At 36.1% G+C, this 24742-nt stretch overlaps 1 protein-coding gene across 1 annotated transcript in view; it reads left to right on the top strand.

The window, feature by feature from the left end:
• CPD (carboxypeptidase D) overlaps positions 1-13333 on the top strand; it is a 56203-nt gene extending 42870 nt beyond the window's left edge. Inside the window, exons 14-21 of the mRNA XM_039886212.1 lie at positions 653-788; positions 2373-2504; positions 3178-3273; positions 3377-3441; positions 6611-6742; positions 7286-7471; positions 7786-7885; positions 9237-13333. Coding sequence (XP_039742146.1) covers positions 653-788; positions 2373-2504; positions 3178-3273; positions 3377-3441; positions 6611-6742; positions 7286-7471; positions 7786-7885; positions 9237-9463 — 1074 coding nt within the window. The 3' untranslated portion in view covers positions 9464-13333. The remainder of the gene's footprint in view (positions 1-652; positions 789-2372; positions 2505-3177; positions 3274-3376; positions 3442-6610; positions 6743-7285; positions 7472-7785; positions 7886-9236) is intronic.
• The last annotated feature ends 11409 nt before the right edge of the window (positions 13334-24742 follow it).

Consider the following 24742-nt stretch of genomic DNA (forward strand, 5'->3'; position numbering starts at 1 on the left):
CATAGAATGAAGTATATCAGAAATTAGTTCATGCCACATAATTAGGTATTGATGCCTATAGATCATCTGGAAGAGAAATTATTATGGGTAAGACAAATATTCTATTTCATTTTTTTTGACATGCTGACTTCAAGTCTCATTATTTCCAGATATATGTTGATATTTGTCAGATTATGCATTCTTGTTTTTGATCTGGAAAATAAAATCTCACCATTATCGTTGAGTTAAGCCAGTGGTCAGCAAATTTATTCTATAAAGGGCCTTGTAGTATATATTTCAGGCTTCGTGGAATGGATGTTCTGCTCAACTCTGCCATTGCAGCAGAAAAAACAATCATGGCATGGTCATGACTGCATGCCAGTAAAACTTTATTTACAATAGCAGGCAACAGGCTAGATTTAGCCTGCAAGCAATGGTTTCTTAACTCCTGTTATAAGTCATCAGGAGTTCTCTGGGAACATAAGTTCTGCAGTGGGTTTTTGTTTCCTTTTTTTAATGTACTTGGAGTGAGAAAGAATTTTACTTTTATTTTTTTCTGCCTTTTAAATCTGTATTTAAAACAAACAATAAAAATTTTCTGTTTGAGTCATGGTAGGTACTTTTTGATTCCACATACAGCTAATAAACTCATTGATTTTTGTTTCTCTTTTAGTTGGTTGACAGGACTAGAATTGTGGTTGTCCCTTCTCTAAATCCAGATGGGAGAGAGAGAGCACAAGAGAAAGACTGTACTTCAAATACAGGACAAGCAAATGCTCGTGGCAAAGACTTAGATACAGACTTTACAAGTAAGACTAATGTTTAGGCTATTAAGCTACTTTGCAGCTCTTGAGGGCAGACTCTGGCTCTGTGTTCACCTTATTTGCCTTCATCCACAATTCCAAATTACTTGATTTGGAGGGAGAGAAGGAAGCTTAACATAACTTGTTGGCAGTTGACAATGCTTTGGGGTCCTTTATTTGGCAGGAAGAGTTGGTAAAGTGAATGATAATACTATTTTTGGAAGATAAGTAACTGCCCTTTAGAGTAAATCAACGGGTAACAGGAAGATAGAAATGTAAATTCTCAGTCATAGCTCTAGAACCGTAACAATTGGTAGAGTAATGGAATGGTCCATAGCCAGGTGGCCCATTGGAATTTATAAGGAATTGCAGAAGACACTGAACATAGGCAGCTCTATTAAGACAGTCTAGTTCTTGGACTTGGGAGGCCCAGACACCCTTTCAGAATACCTATGAGGTAAAAAATTATTATAACAAAACTAAGATGTTACTTTTCCTTTTTCACCATTCTCGAGTAAATTGAGTTTTCTAACTACATAACTGATTGAACAGAAAGCAGAAGCCCATGAGAACCTTGGTGTCTTTTATTAAAGATATCCATTTCTGACATATTTATGATAAAGATGACTGCATTTAAAAAATTAAGTAATTTGCAGATAATTTTATTTCTCTTTGCTAAGAGACTGATCCCATTTTGTAAATGACTAATAGGTACTTTCTAGGTGATAGATGTAAGGTATAAATGAATACAGATATCTAGAAAATTTTTTGAATTTTTCTCCTTTATTTTTTGCAAAAGTAACTCAAGTTTTTTCTTAGAAATTCAGTCAGTAATATTGAGGGTTCCATCACTAGTCATACAGAGATGTAAATTTTCTCTCTCTACCCACTCGTGTATACGCGCACGCGCGCACACACACACACACACACACACACACACTATATATATATATGTGTATATATATATATAGTGTATACACACACACATATATATATATATAGTGTGTGTGTGTGCATGTTGATTTGAAAAGGCCTGTTTCTTAAACAGGATCATCTACTATACATATTGTTTAGCAACTTTTTTGTTGAATATATCACTGACATCTTTCCATTTCAGTACTTACATTCTTTAACATTCTCATTAATGGCATCTTAGTGTGCTGTTAATGTGTGGCAATACTCTCAACCATTTCTATACTGATGGACATTTAGTTTCTTCCTAACTTTTTGCTCTTGCAGAAGCAAGAGAACACCCTGCTTTCTGAAAATCTTTTCTGTAAAAGATAGGTTATATATTTCCTAAATTACTTTTTAAATCTACCCCTTTTTGTTATCAATAAGAATTTTCTTAAACTTGCTTAGAGTCATTGACCTTTACACATTATCTCAAAGTATGTAAAACTCAGAATTACCTACCTTTTAAAATGTATCTTTCTTGCTAGAGATAGCGGCTTATAGAGTAATAAAGTATTTACTACAGATTTTGTAAGTTAGCCTTCTGATTGTGGTCAAGTAGAGAATATTTTCTCAGCTACACAGATTAAAATTTTAAAACTTATTATTTTATATTTTACTTCTTTAATTTTTTAGGTAATGCCTCCCAGCCTGAGACTAAAGCCATCATTGAAAATTTGATTCAAAAACAGGACTTCAGTCTTTCTGTTGCGTTAGATGGTGGTTCAGTGCTGGTCACATACCCATATGACAAGCCAGTACAAACAGGTATGTGGAATATCACTTTATATATACACTATTTAAGCTTAGATAGGAAATTCCAATTAGGTAATGTTCCTTCTCAATTGTTTTTAAATGGTGAGCATTTGAGCACATTCTTTAAGCAAATAAACTAACCTAAGAATACTACATATATCAACAGTTCAAACAGTTCCTTGGAAAAGAGAGGTCAGATCTCTGGTCTAGCTTTATAGAGTGTAGCTATCTTGTCTCATCTGTTCAATTTAGACCACAAGCATTTACTGAGCAATTATGTCTGTAGACATTGAGAATACAAAAGTGAATAAGACACAGTGCCTGCCTCAAGAAACTCATCTGTAACCAAATAATTAGCAATACATAATTGCCCTCCCCTCCTTTAAACCTTCACTGACTGGTTGTACCTTGTGGTGAGTTAAACAGCTGCTCATCGAATCTCTCTGGGGCCATTACATATGGAGAAAGTTTGTGTTGTTTTCAATGCAGCTTGTAGTACCTTTTCATATAAGCAAGATGTATGTCTTCTTAGTCTGATTATCCTGAGCTAAACAGAACCGTGTGGTTAATTATAATTCCTCAGTGCTGTGCAAGAGAGAGAAGAAGATGGCTTGTATCCATGAAGTTGAACTTTGAGAAAAATCTTTTGGATTTCTCCACTGACTTCTGAATTTTTCTTTTGTAGTGGAAAACAAAGAGACTCTGAAGCATTTAGCGTCTCTTTATGCAAATAATCATCCATCAATGCACATGGGTCAGCCTAGTTGCCCAAATAAATCAGGTAAGTATTTTCTCTACCCCTTGTTATTGTTGTTGCCGCTTGGGCAGGGGCAGGGTCTTGCCTTATGGTCTTGTTGATCCTACATCTCTTAATGCTTTTATAGATGAGAATATTCCAGGAGGAGTAATGCGTGGAGCAGAATGGCATAGTCACCTGGGCAGCATGAAGGTATGTGTTATAGAACATAGTAAGAATGGCATTAGAAATATTGGCCATTGACTTGTCTGATATAAGCAAAGTGAATGGCATCTGCAGCATGGCTTTCTTGATCTGATAACCCTCAAATTAATTTCTGACAGCATTTTGTTTTTCATTTCCTGCCATTTTAATTATTTTTAATTGTATGATTCGGTGATATTAATTTCATTTACACTGTTGTGCAACCATCACCGTTTCAAACCATATATTTCTAAAACTTTTTAATCACCCCCAACAGAAACTCTCTACCCACTAAGCAATAGCTCCTCCTTCTCCGTGTCCCTGAACCTCTCATCTATTTTATGTCTTCATGTATTTGCCTCGTCTAGATATTTCATATAAATGGAGTCATACAATATTTGTCCTCCCCTGTGTCTGATTTCTTTCACTTAGTATGTTTTCAGGGTTCATCCATTTTGTAGCATGTATCAGCACTCCATTCCTTCTCATGGCGGAAAAATGTTCCATTGAATGTACGTACCACATTTTGTTTATCAATTCATCTGATGATGGAATTTGAGTTGTTTCTACCTTTTGACTATTGAGAATAATGCTGCAGTGAACATTCATGGACAAGTATCTGTTTGAGCTTGTGTTTTCAATTCTTTTGAGTATATTCCTAGACGTGGAATTGTGCGTCATATTCTAATTCTACATTCAGCCCTTTGAGGAACCATCAAACTGTCTTCCACATCAAGTGAATCGTTTTACATTCCCACCAACAATGTATGATGGTTCTAATTTCTTCACATCTTTGTCAACACTTGCTATTTTTCATTTTTTTAAATTATAGCCAGCCTAGTAGATGTGAAGTGGTACCTCATTATAGTTTTAATTTGCTTTTCTGTGATGATTAAATGATATTGAGCATCTTTTCATGTGCTTTTTGGCCATATATATCTTCTTTGGAGAATCTGTTCAAGTCTATTGCCCATTTTAAAATTAGATTGTCTTTTTGTTGTCGAGTTACAAAAATTCTTTATCTTATGGATGCTAAACCCTTATCAGATGTTTGATTTGCCAATAGTTTCTTTCATTCCATAGGTGGTTGTTTCACTTTCTTGATGATGTTCTTTGATGCACAAAAGTTTTGATTTTGACGAAGTTATATTTATCCATTTCTTTTACTTTTATTGCTCATGCTTTTTTTTTTTCCTTCGATATCTAAGAATTCATCGTCAAATCCAGGGTCTTGAGGATTTTACCCCTATGTTTTCTTCTGATGAGTTTTATGGATTTAGCTCTTGTATTCGATTTAATTTTTGTGTACAATATGAAATAGGAGTTTGACTTAATTCGTTTGTATGTGGAAACCCGGTTGTCTGAGTACCATTTGTTGAAAAAACTATTTCCCCCATTGACTGGTCTTGGTACCCTTGTCAAATTCAATTGACCATAGGTGTATGGGTTTATTTCTGACTCTAAATTCTATTCCATTGGTCTATATGTCTATTTTTATGCCAGTACCATTGTTTTGATTACTGTAGCTTTGTAGTAAGTTTTGAAATTGAAAAATATGAGTACTCCACCTTTGTTATTTTTCAAGATTGTTTTGGCTATTCAAGGCTCCTTGTAATTGCATTTGAATTTGAAGACTAGCTTTTCTTTTTCTGCAAAAAAAAAAAAAAAAAGGCTATTGGAATTTTGTTAGAGGTTGTGTTGAATCCGTAGATTACTTTGGGTTGTATTGACATCTCAACAGCATTGTCTTATTATTCATGAGCACAGTACGTTTTTCTATTTACTTAGGCCTTTGTTAATTTCTTTCTGATAGCATTTTAATCGGTTGTCCATCCACTTCAAATTAGGAGTTCTTAGCAGATGGGCAGTTAGATCATCATTCCATTCACATGTGCAATCAGAAAATTAACTTCATTCCCATCTCTACCTGCCTTCTCTCCTTTATTTATTAAAATAAATAAATGTGAGGTACTTTGCTATATTAGTGATAAATAAAATGCATTCCCAGGCCCATTGTACAAATAACTGTGTTACAGAATTAATCGATTTGATTTAGAAGAGAGCAACTCTCAACGTGCCGTCAATAATTAAAGACAAAAAAGGTTCCACCTAGTCAGAGATGTAGCCTTTTCTTCAAACAAGAAATGGCATTTGGGTACAGAGATGGAGAAGTAGGACATTCCAAAAGAGGAAGCAGTATGGGCAGAGGTCAATAAACAGTCTAGTTTACTTAGAATATGGAGAGTAGTGGAAGACAAGAATGGAAAGAGGGTTTGGGGCTTTGAATGCTTTTAGTAAGGAATGGGAAGCCACTGAAGGTTTTGAGCAGGTATATGGTGATGTGATCTGAGCTGTTCTATGGAAAAATTAATCTTTTAGCAGTGGGTTAAGATAGGAAGAAGAAGAAACTGTGATGCAGGGAGACTGGTTTATAAGAGCCTAGACAAGAAATAATGAAGGCCTCGATTGAGGTAGTAGCAATGGGGGTGTAGTCAAGGGATGAAGTTTCAGAGGTATTATAAAGGTAGAATTGACAGGATTTGGCAAATTACAGGTGACAGCAAGAAAGTAAAGTCAGATGATATTTCATGTCTATATGAGAAAATGAGTTAATATCATTAACTGAATTAGGAAAAAGAACAGATTTTGGGGGAAAAGTGGTAAGTTAGGTTTTGGAACTTATCCACACAAGCAGTTCCTGTGCCTGGATAATTGTAATATTGCAAGCAGTAGCACTTGTCACAATCAGGCTTGAGGCCGCAGATTGAGGGTATCAGAGGGCAAGTTCTTGTATTTCAATCTCCAGAGTTCCAAGAACAACAGTGAAGTTCCAGGGTTTAGAAGGAAGCTGGCTTACTGCATGTACTTATTCATTCATTCATTTATTCAGCAAATCCTATTAAACCCCTCTACCTGCTAGACACTGTGGGAAGCACCGGAGATACAAAAATGAATTAGACATAGTCCCTGGTTTCAAGGGCCCTCTTAGGAGCAGCCATATTTGTGACTGATTATGATACCAAGTGGTTTGTTTATATTTGCTGTAAAATGCTTTACAAATTCTTTGTTTCCATCAACCAGGTTTTCTTTTTATTCCATTTATTCCATTTGTTGCATTACAAAGCCTCACTCTTACTTACTAATTTTCCTACATTTGTTTTTGAATTTTATATTCCAGGATTATAGTGTCACCTATGGCCACTGTCCGGAAATCACAGTGTACACAAGCTGCTGCTACTTTCCTAGCGCCGCACAACTCCTTTCCTTGTGGGCAGAAAATAAAAAATCTCTTCTTAGCATGTTGGTAGAGGTGAGTCTTTCCCTTTTAACTAGAAACAAACTCTCAGGAATATGTTCAATGAAAACCTTTGTCAAAACATTTTCTTAATCTTTTACCAAAAATTTATAATATTTATTTTAAATGTATATCAAAAGGAGAGTTTTGTTCAATTTATAGTGCCTAAATAGGTGCCATGAGTTCATATGTCTGGAATCTGCTATAATTCAGGTAACTTAACCCTGTGAGATGTTGCACATTCTATCATTTGAATATCACACAGAGTTACTTAAGACAGCGTACTGTGGTAGAAAGTAAATCATTGAAGGCATGAGAAGATTCGGGCTCTAACACTTTAGGCTTTGACTCTATTAGAATTTTCTTTTCCCTTATCTCTATATTTATGCCTCTGAAGCAGTGAATGAGTAGCTAAGAAGGTCAGTCAGTCGAGAAGAACAAATAGCCAGTCTTATGAGATTTTTGTTTTGTTTGTTGTTTTTGTCATACCTCAAGCTATTGCCTCTAGGTTATCTGATATTATGAAAACATAAATTTATATTTTAAACATTTTTTCAGGTTCACAAGGGAGTTCATGGATTTGTTAAAGATAAGACTGGAAAGCCAATCTCTAAAGCAGTCATTGTACTCAATGAAGGAATAAAGGTACACACAAAAGAGGGAGGCTATTTCCATGTCCTGTTGGCCCCAGGCGTCCACAACATCAACGCAATCGCAGATGGGTATCAGCAACAACATTCACAGGTAAGAACCCCAAATTGGGCAGTATCCCAAGAATAAGTGTAAATCCTTATTCTTAATAGTTCTGTTTTATTTTGAAACACTTGTTAGAAAGCTTATGAGGAATAAAGAAATAAAAAGTGTGACCAACTCTTGATTAGGATACCTTGTTATCTCTCTATCCTTTAGCAATAAAAGGGAAATTTTTATAGCATATTGTGTACTTGAAATGACGATGAATTATCTCTTTGGTTTGCTATAAATGCCCTAGGAATACAGCAAGGATACAATATACCTTAAGTAAACTTTTTCATAATTCTTGCAATTTATTTTTATAGGTCTTTGTGCATCATGATGCAGCTAGTTCTGTGGTAATAGTCTTTGACACAGATAACCGGATATTTGGTTTGCCAAGGGAGCTTGTGGTGACTGTATCAGGTAAAGAAATTTAAATTTTTAGTAATTGAAGTTAACACCAGTCCTGAAATTTTAATTTGAGAGTGGATCGCTTCTAGAATCACATGAAGTTAAACTCTTTTCTTCTAATGTCTCCTTATCTAAACATGATTTTCTGAAACATTGTTTTCCTATGTGTTTTCATGGCTTGCTCCCTCACATTTTCAGGTCTGTACTATGTCACCTCCACAGAGAGGCCTTCCCTGATAACCCTAGCTGATATAGTACCCCTGTCACTATCTCCACTCCACTCTATTATAGCACTTGTCACTATCTGACATTATATTGTATATTTAAGCATTTATCTGTCTACATTCAGTCTCTCCCACTGAAACTTAAGCTCTGAGAGAGCGGGGAGTTCCTCTGCATCCCTAGTGCCTTAGAACCATGGTTAGCATGTGTGGGTCTTAATGAAGAGTTGTTTACTGAGTGAATGATTGGCTTTAAGATTCTAAATCCCTTGAACGACGACACATTAGTTCTGTTTTTCCATGATCATGGAAGAAATATTTGTTTTCTCTAGGATCGATGTGTGCCATTGCTTGAATTACTGAAAAGTTAGAATGAAAAAGTTTATGATAAAATAATAAATATTGTGTTGTATTGTCTTTTTGACAAAATAAGCCTTGGTTTATTTCTAAGTGCAACTTGGACTTGAAACAAAAAAAACAAATTTTATTATAGTGTGTGTGGGAGGGAGATCCTTCCTTGAAGGAGAATGGTGTATTGGAAACATGGTCAAATCATAGAGCCTGTTGTGGCATGTTTAAAGTAAAGAGTTCTTTAGAAACCTGGGAGCTAGAATTCAGCCATGGTTTAACTCTGGCTCTGTCACCCATTGCTGTTGTGAACTTAATTTTAATTTTGACTTTATTATCATTTTCTCTTACTAAGACTCTTATTCTGATAGCCTTATGCACAAATATCTTAAATAAATGAAGGATTCTGAATGAGATAAAAATTTATTGGAAAGGAAAAGTAGTCATTGATAAGTTCCAGAACAGTAGACACAGTTTGATTTCATTGTGACAAAAGAAAATAAATATATACATACACATGCATGAAGAAAAATCTGGGAAAATATGCACTAGGTTTGTTAAAAATGATTTTGATATGGGGTTTTTGGTTTGGGTTTTTAGTATTTTTGTTTATCTGTATTTTTCTAATTTTGCATACTGTAGATGTACTGTTTCTGTAATAATAAAAGGTTGTTTTAAGTGCCTGAAATAAAAAAAATAAATGAAGGGTATATTATTAGAAGTGCTAGTATAAGAAGCTGCTTATTTTTATTCTTAAAGTAGAACACCATTCATGTAGTGGTTTTCTTTGGCAGGTGCCACCATGTCAGCATTGATCCTAACAGCTTGCATTATTTGGTGCATCTGCTCAATCAAGTCTAACAGACACAAGGATGGCTTTCATCGGCTCAGGCAGCATCATGATGAGTATGAAGATGAAATTCGCATGATGTCAACTGGCTCCAAGAAATCCCTCTTGAGCCATGAGTTCCAGGATGAAACGGACACTGAAGAGGAAACATTATATTCTAGCAAACACTGAAACACGCACTTTACATATCTCCCAGCATAAGTACCAAGCAAAATTACAGTTCCTTTTGGGAGACACTGCATTAAGAAGAGAGACTGTCTTGCTTCTTCAAAGAGCTTTGGGAAGTTAACTTGCTAAATTTGTATTCTCTGTGAATTTGGCTGGCAGTTTTGAACTTCCTCTCCTTAAAGTACTCTTACCTTTAAAAAAAAAAATCTGCTTTCTATTTATGCAGCAGAGATGGGACAGCCACTTTGTTTTTCTTTTTAATTTAAGATGAGCTGTTTAGAGCTTGTAATAACTGCGTAAAGCCAACTAGTGGATGTTATATTTTGCACATCAGGTGTTTACTAGTGGCTTTAGCTTTTTTCTTTAAATGGCCAAAAGAATCCAGAAATATTAAGGCAGGGACAGCAGTCAGAATCTGACATACAGCTTTAAAAACTCAAGGTTTTCCCAACCTACTGAGGAGTACTTCTCTCTAGTTATTAAATAGCTGGAGTTTCTCTTATTATTCAGGTTTAATGGGGGCTGAGTTGATTTTTAAACATATATAACATTGGGAAATGAATAAATGGGCTTCTGCATTTGCTTTCTACCTATTCCAAGGCTAGATCAGAACTGGTGGGCTGTGCTCTGAGCAAGATTTCACTACCTCTCTTGTAAGGTTTAGCAAAGTTCTAAATATCTCCATTTTAAGGGAGAACTTGTTGACTTTGTTGTAAAAGATCTAAACGTCCGTTTGAATGGAGCTAAGAGGGAGATCTAGGAAAAGCTAAAACTCATGTTGCCTATCTTTAACTTGGTAAAAACCCACAGGTGCTGCTGCTTTTTATCTGTGAAGCACTAGTTTATGCTAGGAATGCCTAATTCTTTAATATTTCCTAAATTTGAACCTTTTTCTATGTTACACACTTATGGTTTCAGATTACCCAGCAATTTGCAAGATCTGAATTCTACTGAAAATATCTGGAAGTGGAAGAAACCTACTTTTGCACATTCTTAACCTACATTTGAACACAAAATATTTGCACTTCATGATCCAGTCCAAATCTACACCCTGTTATATAGCATACTGTTATTGAAATAGATTGGCCAGTTTTATTCATATAGGCATCTGCAAGTGATTGGGTTCTTGGTCCTAATGTTTCATTTGATAGTCTCTTTTTTATTAATCAATTTTGTTAAAAGTTCAATTGAAAGCATTTAAAATGGCTCCCTCCATTTAAAAAAATGTAAACAATGAACTGCTGTGTGATATAATACTGTGGAGACAAAAGTATCATCTTCATTGACAGTTGGGTTATTGAAAAGACCTGAAAGATTTGCATTTTATTGTGTCTGTAATATCATACTATTCAGTGGAAATGATGCTTTTTGTAAGTGTAGGTCTTATCAATGATCTAATGGTTTAATACCTTTGAATGTTTTAATGGTCAAGTTGCTGCTGAACTTGTACTAAATCAGGGAGTCAAAAAGCTTGCTCTCATCCTTTCAAATTGTATTCTATATCCATTAATGTATCAGTTATCCCAAAGCTTTCATGTGGGGTGGTGTACAGCCTACCTAGGTCATTCAACCAAGTTTGTGAGGAATGCACCCCAACAGGCTTTATAAAAAGAGATTTGGTTTAGCGGGAATAATGAAGTCAAGATATTTATTAATGAGTATCTATAATAAATTTGGGTGGTTCAAGGTTAAGCCATTCTGGTATTAATTGTATTATTAACGACTAAATTTTGAGCCCTTGCCACCCTACTCTTACCCCACATACATAGAGCAGAGTTTGTAGGGTGCTAATACTTCATGAAATATACATGATTTAATTTCTTCTCTTTACATTTTCCTTAAGGGGATGATGCGAATATTGCTCTTTTTAGCTTTATTTTTAAGAATGAAAAGTCAGAAAACCAACAAAGGGCCTATGAGTGGCTGGCTCTGCTTGAGATATTGCAGGTAGAAATAAAACAAAGTTGATGTGACAGCCTTTATTTAGTTAATTAGGTCTTCACTAGAGGATGCCTTTTAAATTCTCCAATTAAACGTATCTTTAACCATACATCACAGTGGCTGGAGTCCAGATATTTTAAGTATGTGTAAAAATTTTTTTAGAAATGAACATACAAATAGTTCTTTTAATAATTTTTCGTGAAAGGAAAACCAAATTCTGCTATAAATCTTGACTCTTTAATTAATTTCTAAATAATGCATTGTTCTGGAAAACAAGGCTTTCTCAGCCTATTAACATGAACGTACAGGATCATGACTACTAAGACTGTGTTCTCTGCCCTGCTTTGTCTTTTATTTGTGGATCTAATCTAATATTAGACCACATTAACTGCTTAAGGCATTGAAGCCATATGGGATGAGGAATGCATTTTTCAGTGTTTCTCCTAGAGACTTTCCATTTCCTTGGAGTCATGGAAGCAAGTAAGTATCACAGTATTAAGAAATTTGCCCAAACCTGAGTTGTGCCTTTATTTACTCACAAGGCTTTTTTTTTTTTTTTTTTTTTTGTCCTGGTGATCAGTCTGTAAGCCTTCTTCCCCCCAGCTCCTTAATAAAAACAAAGTGATTGCGTAGGTATTGTGCAAAGTGTCTGCCTGTGTAAATGTACTTGTACTGATTATAAGATGAACTCAAGTTAATTTCAGAAGGAAAAACCCTTTGGTTTTGATGTATTTTGCTGAACATTTGGGTAGTGATTGGGATCCCATCTAGTTGAGGAATGCTCACTATTCTCATTGAAGGGAATTTGCTTTGACTTTGTCATCCTCCAGAAAGGAAACATAATGTATACTTGGCCCAGTGTGATTGATTGGTTTATCTTTGGTAACTTTTACCTGAATGGGATTTGCTGAATTAATGAATATTGAACTTAAACTAATTATGAGTTGACAAATAAATAAAAGGTAGTGCTTATGCCTGAGCTTATTGTGTTTCTGAGCTAACACCAGGTTACTCAGTAACCATGACCTGTTCCTCCATTTTCATTTATTATCATCAGTAAATAGTTTTATCTTCTGGTGACCAGAAATGTACTTGTGCCAGGTTTTGTCCCTGCTATATTGAAAGCTTCTTGGCTGTGAATGCTGTACTAGTGCCCTATGTTATGGTTCTCTGGTGGAACTGTTTTTAACAGCAGCAACTTTATCGTTATTACAGAAATTCCACTGTGGTTGATGTTCAATGATTTTCTGTCTAGCAACTTTTGATAACTCTCTGGGTTTCTGATTTGTTTTAAAGCAGATTTTGGGGGGATGATTAAGGCCCTTGACTAATGTCTATTGAACTTGGATTTCTAGTTCATGAAGAAATATCTCCCAATACTCATTTCTTCTGTTTTAGCAATAATTAATATTCCATTTGACTTTTAGAATATTGTCCTAGTTGATTTTAATTTGCCAGACTATATTATGAAATTTGAAAGTAGGCTACCATTTTGAGGTAATTGGATATAAATTATGTAAATATGTATGATTATCACTTTTATAAATGGCATAACATGAATGTACTAGCTACATTTTATGCTGGCCGTGCTGCAGATTTTCTGGAGGTATGACATAATGGTATTTTTTTATGCTTCAATTAAAAATCAAATTTTCACCTCTCCATTTTTTGAATGACATTTCCCAGCTCCAGAACAATCTATAGCTACCTATGAGGTGCCCAATACTTATTCATCTCAAGTGCTTCAGTTTTTTGGTTTATTTCATGCACTGTGCCTTCAAAATGGAGTTTTTAAAAGGGACTTTAAACAAAATTGAATCATAGTTTTAAAAAGTTAATCTGTGTAATTTATGTGAAATCTAACTGTAATGAGGTCCTTTGTTTTTTATATGTAAACAGATCTACTAATCCTGTATAAAAGTTATTTTATGATGTCTGTCTTTCTTTGTGTTTTGTCTCATAATCTCTTTTCAAAAGCAATAGACCAGAAAAATTATTGTTCCAATTCAAAAGTGATATATTTAGCTTTTCTACCTATACTAGGAAAAAAATAGTACCATGCTAGGAATACAGTGTGTAGTGTTTTTGTCTTCATGAACTGACTCAAAATGTGATTATTTCTGAAATAATCACGTCATATAGTAGCCACATTTCTCCTTTCCATTTGTAGCTCACCTAAATTGACATATGTCCAATCATTACACAATGAACACCACAGAATTGGCCATTGAAAGGTTTATGTACCCATTTTAAACTTGTTTGTTAAGGATTTGGCCCTTTTTATAGATGAGCTCAGTTAGAATAATTTGTCTTGGCATTTCTTGGCACAGTGGTGATGAATTCATTTAGTAATTTGTTGATACTGCTGCACTATTAGGAATTGGGAAAACTAACTTTCTTTTAAAATTATATAAGAAACATGGACTGTGCTGACTAGGAACTCATAGTCCAGACCAGAGAAATAGAAATGGAAATAAGCTATACTTCTATACTGACTAGTTCCTCTAAAAAGAAAGTCTGCTCTAGAAGAAGTATAGCATAGAAATTTGAGCATGGACTTTGCAGTTAAACCAATCTATGATTGATTCTTGGCTCTGCCACTAGCTCCCTATGTGACTTTGTTTTGTACAAGTTTCTTAACATTCTGAGTCTCATTTTCTCTACTGGTTAAGGAATAATACCTGATAGGATTGTAATGAAAACTAAGTGAAATAATGTTAGCAAAGGACCCAATATAATATTTGACTCAGAAGAATGACTGTTATAAACAGCATCATTGTCTGTTTTCTGATCCTCTTGAAAGTTATTTTACCAAATATGGGAACAAGCAAAGACCTGTTTATAGGCGGTCTTTTTAATTTAGAAGAAATCCCTAAACATGAATACTAAAAAAAAAAAAAAAAAACACCTGAAAATTTTCATTATGTGTTTCCATAGACTGTCTACAGCGAGGCAGTAAAGTTTGTTTTTATGCTTATTCAGTGAAAACAGCCTTAACTGCTATAAGATATCTGAACAGTGGTGATGATTCTTTTTCCCTCAATGTTTGAAATATTTTCCTGAATTTTTATCAGAGGCTTTCTCATAACTTGATCAAGAACCTTTTGGTTTGTATCATGCAACAGTAATCTGGTTATGTTCAGTGTTTTAGATTTCTAGAAGATGATCTCAGCAAACATGAAAGTTCAAGGCTAATACACTACTCAGTTATGAATAAATGCCATCATTTAGATCTTTATCTCTTATCCTAACTTGCAGGTAGAATGCCAACTAATTCTGTGCTATTTATTGCAAACCTCAGATAAACGTCATTATTACCCACAATTTAAAAGCAATGAAATCCACATTTAAAGCCTAATTTTAACTTTAATATCACAATTTCCATTTTACATTCATTAGTAGAATGTTAAAAGCAAGCATGATATTTCTTTGGCATTTTGGTTGGTATTAGATGGACGCCTATTCTCTATAACTATGTAAACAAATGTAAATGAGGTGAGCAAGAATTGAGGTAGAAAGGTGTTCAAGTTTAGAGCCTGAAGTTTGAAGATAGGAGGGTGAGAAGATTAATTAGATTGAAAATATGGTAACCAGAAGTGGGAGTACTATCTTGAGATGGATGACTCAAATTCAGTAAAGACAGTTCATTGAGTCATTGAGAAGCACTATGAAGAGGCTGTGATACAGTTAAAACTATAGGTGGAAAATAAAAGTGGCAGGTGGATAAATTTAAGACAGAACATGTACAAAGAGAATGCAGGTTAAAGAGAAATTGTTACGACGTGGTTTATATTCTGTGATTGTCACTGAGGTTCAGCCAAAGTGAAAGGTCATGGTGAAGGTCTAGATTGCTAAATCTGAACCACTACTAATTTCAAGTATTTGAAGTTATCCCAACACTTATAATTGTTATTGTCACTTATTATGTATTGTATGGTTCCTAGCAGAGTTTTTCAAGATCAAACAGGCTTTTGATTTAGAGCTTGAAAGCTGTGAGGTGCCCAGAAAAATTACTCCTAAAGATAGGGAATGAGATAGATGGGGAGTGGGCTGATAATGGTAATGGCTGAATTGGATGACTGCTGGATTTTTAAAAAATAATTTTAGAATAGTTTTAGATTTACAAAAAAGGTTGGGAAATATAGAGTTGGCTGCTGGGTTTTTTTTTATTTGGAGGTGTGGATGGTGGGAGGGCATAAGAGAAAGGATTGTATACACAGTTTTCTATACAGCAGGACTTGGATGGAACACATTCAAAAGGGACTGGGCATAGGAAATATGTCTAGAACCTAGCTGGGTATGTATTGCCTGGGTGTGCCAGGTGTCAAGCCATGTGCTACTACTTCTAGGTGACTGAGTTAAACTCAGGTCTTCTCTAGTGGAAGTTATCTCCATCCTAGATTTGGAGGATACCTCACAGTTTTTTGAGGGCATTGACCAAATATGGACAAAGATAAGCAAGCATGTAGAGAAATAAGACACCACCAGTAAAAAAGAAAAAATTCTATACCAGTTTCAGATGTTGACATTGTAAAACAACTATAAAACAAATATACTGTTTCCAAAGAAATAAATATAAATCTGAGACTACCAGAGAAAACTAAAATAATAGAACTTCTAGAAATGAAAATGTAGAAACTAAAGTTAATGGATAGTTGTAATGGCAGATTGGATACAGAGAAGCAGTGAACTAGAAGACAGATCCATAGAAATTCTCTCCTATGCAGCACAGAAACTAAAAGGTAGAAAATATGAAGGAGAGAGTAAAAATGTGGGTTTAACATAAGACTAATACATGTTTAATAATCATGATAAATTAAATTAATCCAAGCAAGAAAAAGTAAACATCTACACCTAGACACATCAGTGAAACTGCTGAGCACCTAAGACAAAAAAAAAAAAAGTAGTGAGAGAGAAAGGAAATTAAGTTCAAAGTATTAGAGGAAGAGACTGGACTCACTCCTAACAATGGAAACCAGAATACAGAGAAATTATACTTTGAAAATACTGGAGAAAGTATTAAATAACTCTGAACGCAGAATTCTATATTAAACCTATCTTTCAACAATGAAGGTGAACTCTAGATAGCTGAAAACGTTGGTGGTAATCTAAGCTACCTGTGTCCCAATATTTTATTGCAAAATAATGCAAAAACAAAAAACAAGAAGGAAAAGGTAAATCTATACAGAAACCACACTTCAGCATATCTTGAACTCAGGGAATTTTGAACCTTCAAACTGAATAAAATGAGAAAAATCACCAAATCTCAGCATGTATTCTCATAGGCCTGTCCCAGCTCCACCTCAGTACCAGGCTTTGTGGAGAGAAGGCAGATGGAGATAAAGTGCATGAAAGACAGAAGAGGGATGCCAGCGGGTCTGAATGGTCTAAAAATCGCATTCGAGCAGATCAGAGCACAAACTGCAGGGAAGGGACTTCAAAGTGAGCACAATTTAAAGGGGCAGACATGATTTAAAAGGGCCGTCTTTGAAACATAACTTTTGGTGAAGGAAAAAAGTGAAAAGAAATGGAGAAGCACTCTTTAACAATTAGGTGATGAAAGAGAAAAGAAGCGAAAGAAGATTTAGAGTCCTGCAAGATAAATGGGAACTGCAAAATTGGAGCACTTAAAACACCTCTATATCACCAAAACAAACCAACAAAAATGCCACTTAAGTACCTAACCTTTGCCATATTGACAGAAGAGATCTCAGCCATGAAGCTGAATATATAAATGAGTACTGATAAGGAAGAAACAAATTTGTCATTACTGGTAGATATGACTGTGTATGTGAAAGATACAAAATAATCTACAGGTGAATTAGAAATAAGAATTTAGTTCTACTTTCAGCTATAAGTGGATTGGATTAAAACAGAAAGAACTTCCCATCAAGAACAATGCTGGATTAAAAACAAAAACAAAAACAAAAACAAAAAACCCACCTGTCTGAAGGACTGGAGAGCTACTAAAGTTAACAAGGACTTTTGGGATCAAGACCCTAGAGCAAAAGAAGTTCAGGGGTGAACACGATAGTAAAGTTTTCACCTTGAGGCGTTTGTTGATTCGTAAGTGGTGACTATCAGAGAGGCCAGGCAAGGGGCAGAGAACCCAAGCAGAAGCTTTAGGCAGTATCAGTGGATCAGGAAAAATATGAGTTCAGCACCTATCAAGGAAGGGGGCACTGGTCAATAGGCTTTCAATTAGGACACCTTAATGGCTTACACTTTAGAAGTAGGAGTTTATCAGAAACAGACTGATTTTTACAAAAATACAATCCCACTTGTTCTTAGTCTCATCCCTTACTGGAGTAAGCCAATGTACCCCTATCTGAAATGCCTGTGAGAAGCAGCAGTAAACTGTCTCTAGAGGAAAATATCATCTGGAGCCTCAAATGATTACTACAAGTTTTAATCTATAATATACAGCATCCAATTAAAAGTTACTTTTATTATCAAAAGATTATCGAGAGGGAGGAGGGCTTGGGCTGCGGATGTTGGGAGACAAGGCTGAGAGGCAACAGTGGAAGCAGAACATTCATGAAGACGGGGCCTCTCTAGCCACACCGTTCACAAGGCAGCAACAACAACAAACCACAGGCTGAACTCCTACAGCTTGAATTACTTCATAATTGCTTCTTGCTTGTTGCTAAGTGCATGAACTATCTGACGTGTTAAGAAAATGGAAGCTGAGATAAAGGAGCCACATCGAAGCCAGTAGGAGGGGCAAAGTCCCGAATCGGGCTGGACCTTCACTCACGGGTGGTGGAGGATCACCAGGAGGGAAAGTGAGGCTGCAGAGGCTCTCCTGAAGGAGAGGGGGGTCCTGGTCACATCTGGGGGCTCCCCAGCCCAGGGTTCCAGCCCAGGGAAAAGGAGATTCCAATAACTCTGACTGTAGAAACTAGAGGTGATTCCGGCAGTCTGGGTGAGATGGAAGGTGACTGAGCCCCTAGATGTCCCTTTGAAAGACCCCACGAAGGTTTTCTAACCTGCAGACACTCACCCAGGACATTGGCGGTGGGTCTGAGGCTCACGTGGGATTCATTCTGAAAAAGTCTCCATTACCTGGCATCAGAAGGAGGGCTGGAAAGGCAGCCACCGCTGTGCATTAGTCCAGCCCCTCTACAGACCACCCAGCTTGATTGTGCAGACCCCTCACAGACCCATTAGGAGCCCCTGGTCTGAGGAGATCAGCCTGCCTCGCCTAACCTGTAGACTGCCAGGGACTGCAGACTGCCAGGAGCAGTTGTTTATGGTTGGCTGCCAAGCCCTGAGCTGAGTGATTCAGAGTGAAGTATTCACAGTGGGGCGGTCATTGTTGTGAGCTGCGTTTCTAATCCCAGCAACAGTTGTGAGCCCCATTTCAGAGATAAGGTCAGGCAGATCGCTGCTGCCAACAGAACTTGGGCAGATATTGAGGGCTTGTGGGTCAGTCTCAGACAGCAGCTGGTCTTGCTGTGACCTGGGTCTCATGCAGGAACTCATAACAGTTACCAAATCTGCATCAAGACTGAGGCTGTATTGATCTTACTGTCACTGTCTCTCTGAGACCCCGCCCCACCCAACCTGCAGACTGCCTGGGGCACTGTTATTGGCTTGCTGCCAAGCTCAACTCTGAGTGATTCAGAACCAAGTGTTCACAGCTGGGCAGCCACCATTGTGAGTGGCCTTACCAATCGCAGCAAAAGCGGCCAGTCCTGTAAGCTACATTTCAATTCCCAGCGGGCGACCATTGCTATGAGTCTCATTTCAACTGAAAACATGGAGGAGTGAGAGACATCCCCAGATCTCTCCCCTTGAAACAACAATAAGCTGAACATCTAAAACTCAACAAAAAACACCCAAACTGCACACCGGCACGTCTGTGCGTGGGATCTGCACATAAGAGCTACCACAGGTATCTTAGGGTATTATATAAAGCAAGAATCCAAGAGGCTTCGACACCACCTACTGGAAACCAAAAGAAAAGTGCCTTCTTTGCAACAGACTATATTCAGACCTTTACATAATAAACTTTCTTTCTGGAAAACAGCATAATACACTTCCATTAATGCCCAGGCAGAGAAATAGTCCATTAAACACTATGAACAACCAAGTTGGCAAGGCATTTCAGAAAAAAAAGAGAAAAATCTCCAGAAAATAAGCTTACAGACTTAGAAATATGCGATTTAAATGATAGAGAATTTAGGATGGCACTTCAGAAAAAACTCAATGAGATCAAAAACAAATCATATCAACAATATCAGGAACTGAAAAAACAGCTAGATGAGCAGAGCAAGGAGACTGAAACCCTCAAAAAGAACCAAATAGAACTTCTGGAGATGAAGAACACACTGCAAGAGTTGAAAAATGAAATAGCAAGCTTGGGAAATAGAGTTGACCAAATGGAGGAAAGGATCAGTGATATTGAAGACAGAAATCAAGAAATGCATCAGAAGGAAGAAGAAAGAAACTGAAGAATGAAAAATAATGAAAGAGAAATACAAGAACTAGCTGATACCATCAGGAAACATAAGAATAATGGGCATTATCAAAGGCGAGGAAAAGGAGCAGGGACGAGAAAGCATTTTCAGACAAATAGTGGATGAGAATTTCCCAAATCTAAGGAATGAGCTGGAGCTTGGAATTCAAGAAGTCAACAGAATACCCGATTATTTCAACCCAAAAAGGCCTTCACCAAGACACATCGTATTGAAGTTATTAAAAATCAATGACAAAGATAGAATTCTCAAGGCAGCCAGGGAGAAGAAAATGGTAACATGTAAAGGTAAACCCATTAGATTATCATCGGACTTCTCAGCACAAACCTTACAAGCCAGAAAGGAATGGAATCAAATATTTAAACTATTAAGTGAAAGGAACTACCAGCCTAAAATAATATATCCGGCTAAGCTCTCCTTTAGATATGGAGGAGAAATTAAGACCTTTCCAGATGTACAAAAATTGAGAGAACTTTCCACGACGAGCCCTGCACTACAGGAAATACTGAAAGGGATCAGCTCACCTAAAACAAAATGACCAAAACAAACAAACAAACAAACAACAAAAAAAAACATAATTAGGAGTAAGGTGACTATCAGGCAAATAGAAGCAGAGGAGTGCAACCCTTACTAAGAACAGGGCATTATAAGCTCAAATAATAAGAAGAGACTTGCTATAGCAAGATAGTAATGAACATTCAGCATACATAGGGACGACTTGAGATAACAATGACTGAAAAGGGGAGGATTCAAAGATCCAAATTTGCAAAGGGGAATGGAGATAAGGCATGCTCAGAAGAAAAGGGACGACTGTAATATGTAACTATCCTTTATGTATTCGTAATGGTAACCACACACCAAAGATTCAGAACTCAAGTATATAACATAAAACAAGAAGAACCAGAGGCTAAACCCACAAAAGTTAATCGAATAAAGAAAACAGAAACACAAGGACAAGGAAGCAATGGAAAGACCGAGCTACCAGAAAGCAAAAGATAAAATGGCTATAAGAAGACCTCATATTTCAATAATCACTCTAAATGTAAATGGACTGAACTCACCAATAAAAAGGCACAAAGTTGCAGATTGGATCAAAACACAAAACCCAACCATAGGCTGCCTCCAGGAGACACATCTCAGCTCCAAAGACAAATATAGACTCAAAGTGAAAGAGTGGAAAATGATATTTCAAGTACATGGCATTCAGAGAAAAGCACGAGTAGCAGTACTAATATCAGCCCAAATAGACTTTGACATAAAAAAGGTAAAGAAAGATACTGAGGGACACTTTATAATGATAAAGGGAATCGTGTACCAAGAAAACATAACACTTATTAATATCTATACTCCCAATCAGGGAGCCCTGAAATATATAAAGCAATTACTAACAGAACTAAAGGGAGAAACAGACCAAAACACTATCATAGTAGGGGATCTAAATACCCTACTGTCAGATATGGACAGATCATCCAAACAGAAAATCAATAAGGAAATAACATCCTTAAATGACACATTAGACCAACTGGACATAATTGACATTTACAGAGCCTTCTATCCCAAAATGGCTGCTTATACATTCTTCTCTAGTGTACATGGAACATCCTCAAGAATCGACCAAATATTGGGACACAGAGATAGCCTCAACAAATATAAAAGGGTTGAAATCATACCAACCATATTCTCTGATCATAAAGCTTTGAAACTAGAGATCGACTGCAAAAAGAAAGCAGGAAGAACCACAAATACATGGAGATTAAACAACATGCTACTGAAGAATAACTGGGTCAGAGAAGAAATAAAAAGAGAGATAGGAGATACATAGAAACGAATGATAATGATAGCACAACATATCAAAACTTTTGGGACACGGCAAAAGCAGTCATAAAAGGAAAGCTCATATCATTACAGGCCTATCTCCAAAAACAAGAACGAGCCCAAATAAACAACCTAATGCTTCATGTTTAAAAAAACTAGAAAAGGAAGAACAAATGAAGCCTAAAGTCAGCAGAAATTGAAGACAAAACAAAACAAAAAAAATAGAAAAAACAAATGCAAAAAGAGCTGGTTCTTTGAGAAGGTTAATAAAATTGACAAACCCCTGGCTAGACTCACTAAAGAAAGAGAGAAAGGACACAAATAAAATCAGGAATGAAAGAGCAAAAATTTGACTGTTATCGTAGAAATACAAAAAATCATACAAGAATACTACAAAAAAGTATATAACACCAAATATAATAACCCTAGAAGAAATGGACCAGTACTTGGAAAAATACAACCTTCCTAGACTGAATCAAGAACTGGAAAATCTAAATAGACCGATCAGCAGTAGGGAAATTGAAACAATCATCAAAAACCTACCAAAAAGTCAAAGTCCAGGAACAGATGGCTTCACCAGTGAATTCTACCAAACATTCAAAGGAGATTTAATACCTATTCTCCTCAAACTCTTCCAAAAAATCAAAGAGGAGGCAATACTTCCCAACTCATTTTATGAAGCCAATATTACTCTGATACCAAACCTGGTAAAGATAACACACACAAAAAAAGAAAACTACAGACCAATATCTCTCATGAACACAGATGCAAAAATCCTAAATAAGATTCTAGCAAACTGAATACAGCAACATATTAAAAAGATTATACACTATGATTGAGTGGGCTTCATCCCAGGGCACAGGGATGGTTCAATATATGCAAATCAATTAATGTGATACATCACATAAATAAATTAAAAAATAAGAGTCATCCAAATAGGAAACAAAGAAGTCAAACTGTCACTATTTGCAGATGACATGATTCTATATATAGAAAACCCTAAAGACTCTACAAGAACACTACTAGAAATAATAAACAAATACAGTAGTTTCTGGTTACAAAATCAATGTTCAAAAATCCATAGCGTTCCTATACTCTAACAACGAAGCATCAGAAAAAGGAGTGGAAAATATAATTCCTTTCTCAACTGCAACAAAAAGAATAAAATACCTAGGAATAAATTTAACGAAACATGTGAAGGACTTATATAATGAAACTGCAAGACTCTATTAAAAGAAATCGAAGCAGATACAAAGAAATAGAAAGATATTCCATGTTCTTGGATTGGAAGAATCAATATAGTTAAAATGACTATATTACCTAAAGCATTATGCAAATTTAATGCAATTACCATCAAAATCTCATCGGCATTTTTTAAAGAAATACAACAAAAAATCATCAGATTTGTATGGAAACACTAAAGACCCCAAATTGCCAAAGCCATCCTGAGAAAAAAAGAACGAGGCTGGAGGCATCACTCTGCCCGACTTCAAATTATACTACAAAGCGACAGTAATCAAAACAGCATGATATTGGCAGCAAAACAGACACACAAACCAATGGAACAGAATCGAGAGTCCAGAAGTAAACCCATGACAAAAAAGTGAAAAACATACAATGGAGAAAGGAAAGCCTCTTCAATAAATGGTGCTGGGAAAACTGGAAAGCCACCTGCAAAAGAATGAAACTAGACTGTTGTCTATCACCACACTCCAAAAATAACTCAAAATGGATTAAGGACCTGAAAATAAGACCTAAAACAATAAAATGCATAGAAGAAAACATAGGAACTAAACTCAAGGACTTTGGACTTAAAGAAGATTTTATGAATTTGACCTCAAAGGCAAGGGAAATAAAAGCAAAAATAAATGAATGGGACTACATCAAACTAAAAAGCTTCTGCTCAGCAAAAGAAACTGTCAACAAGGGAAAGAGACAACCGTCAGAATGGAAAAATATATTTGCAAGCAACACCTCTGATAAGGGCCTAATATCCAAAATATACAAAGAACTCATGTAACTCAATAAAAACAAAAAATCAAATGATCCAGTCAAAAAATGGGCAGAGGATCTGAACAGACACTTCTCCCCAGAGGACATACAAATGGCCAACAAACATATGAAAAGATGATCAACATTACTAGCTATTAGAGAAATGCAAATCAAAATCACAATGAGATAGCATCTCATACCTGTTAGAATGGCTATAGTCAACAGGACAAGTAATAACAAATGCTGTAGAGGATGAAGAGCCAAAGGAACCCTCACACACTGCTGGTGGGACTGCAAATTGGTACAACCACTATGGAAAGCAGTATGGAGGTTCCTCAAAGAACTAAGAATTGATTTACCATATGATCCAGCAATCCCTCTACTGGGCATTTACCCCAAAGACTTAAAAAATCATATCCGTAAAGATATTTGCACACCAATGTTCATAGCAGCATTATTCACAGTGACCAGGATATGGAAGCAACTGAAGTGTCCTACAATAGATGATCGGCTAAAGCAGCTATGGTACTTATATACAATGGAGTACTACCCAGCCGTAAGAAGAGGTGAAATACAGCCATTTGAGACAACGTGAATGGAACTCGAGATAATCATGCTAAGCGAAATAAGCCAGACAGAAAAAGTTGAAAATCACATGATATCATTTATATGTGGGATATTAACCTAAAAAAGCACAAAATTTAAATGAACAAAAGAATAAAACAAAACAGAGATCCGTGGACATGGGAATTATAGACTAGTCGTGTTACCAGAGGACTAGAGTATATGGTTACTAGTTGCAGATGAGGAGGTAGATGGGGGCGGGGGTGGGAGTCACTGTGGGGGGGGGGGTAGGCTGGGGTAAAGGACTCAAATATATGGTAGCTGGGAAGGAAAACTGGACTTTGGGTGGAACAGAATATACAGATGTTAAATTATAATGTACACCTGAAAATTATATAATTGTATTCACCAATGTTACCCCAATAAACTTAATTTAAAAAAAAAGACTATCAAGTGATGAAAGATTAGGAAAAAAATATAAACAGTCCCA

This window comes from Pteropus medius, unplaced genomic scaffold (assembly GCF_902729225.1).
Source record: "Pteropus medius unplaced genomic scaffold, Ma_sr-lr_union100, whole genome shotgun sequence".
Lineage (NCBI taxonomy): Eukaryota > Metazoa > Chordata > Mammalia > Chiroptera > Pteropodidae > Pteropus > Pteropus medius.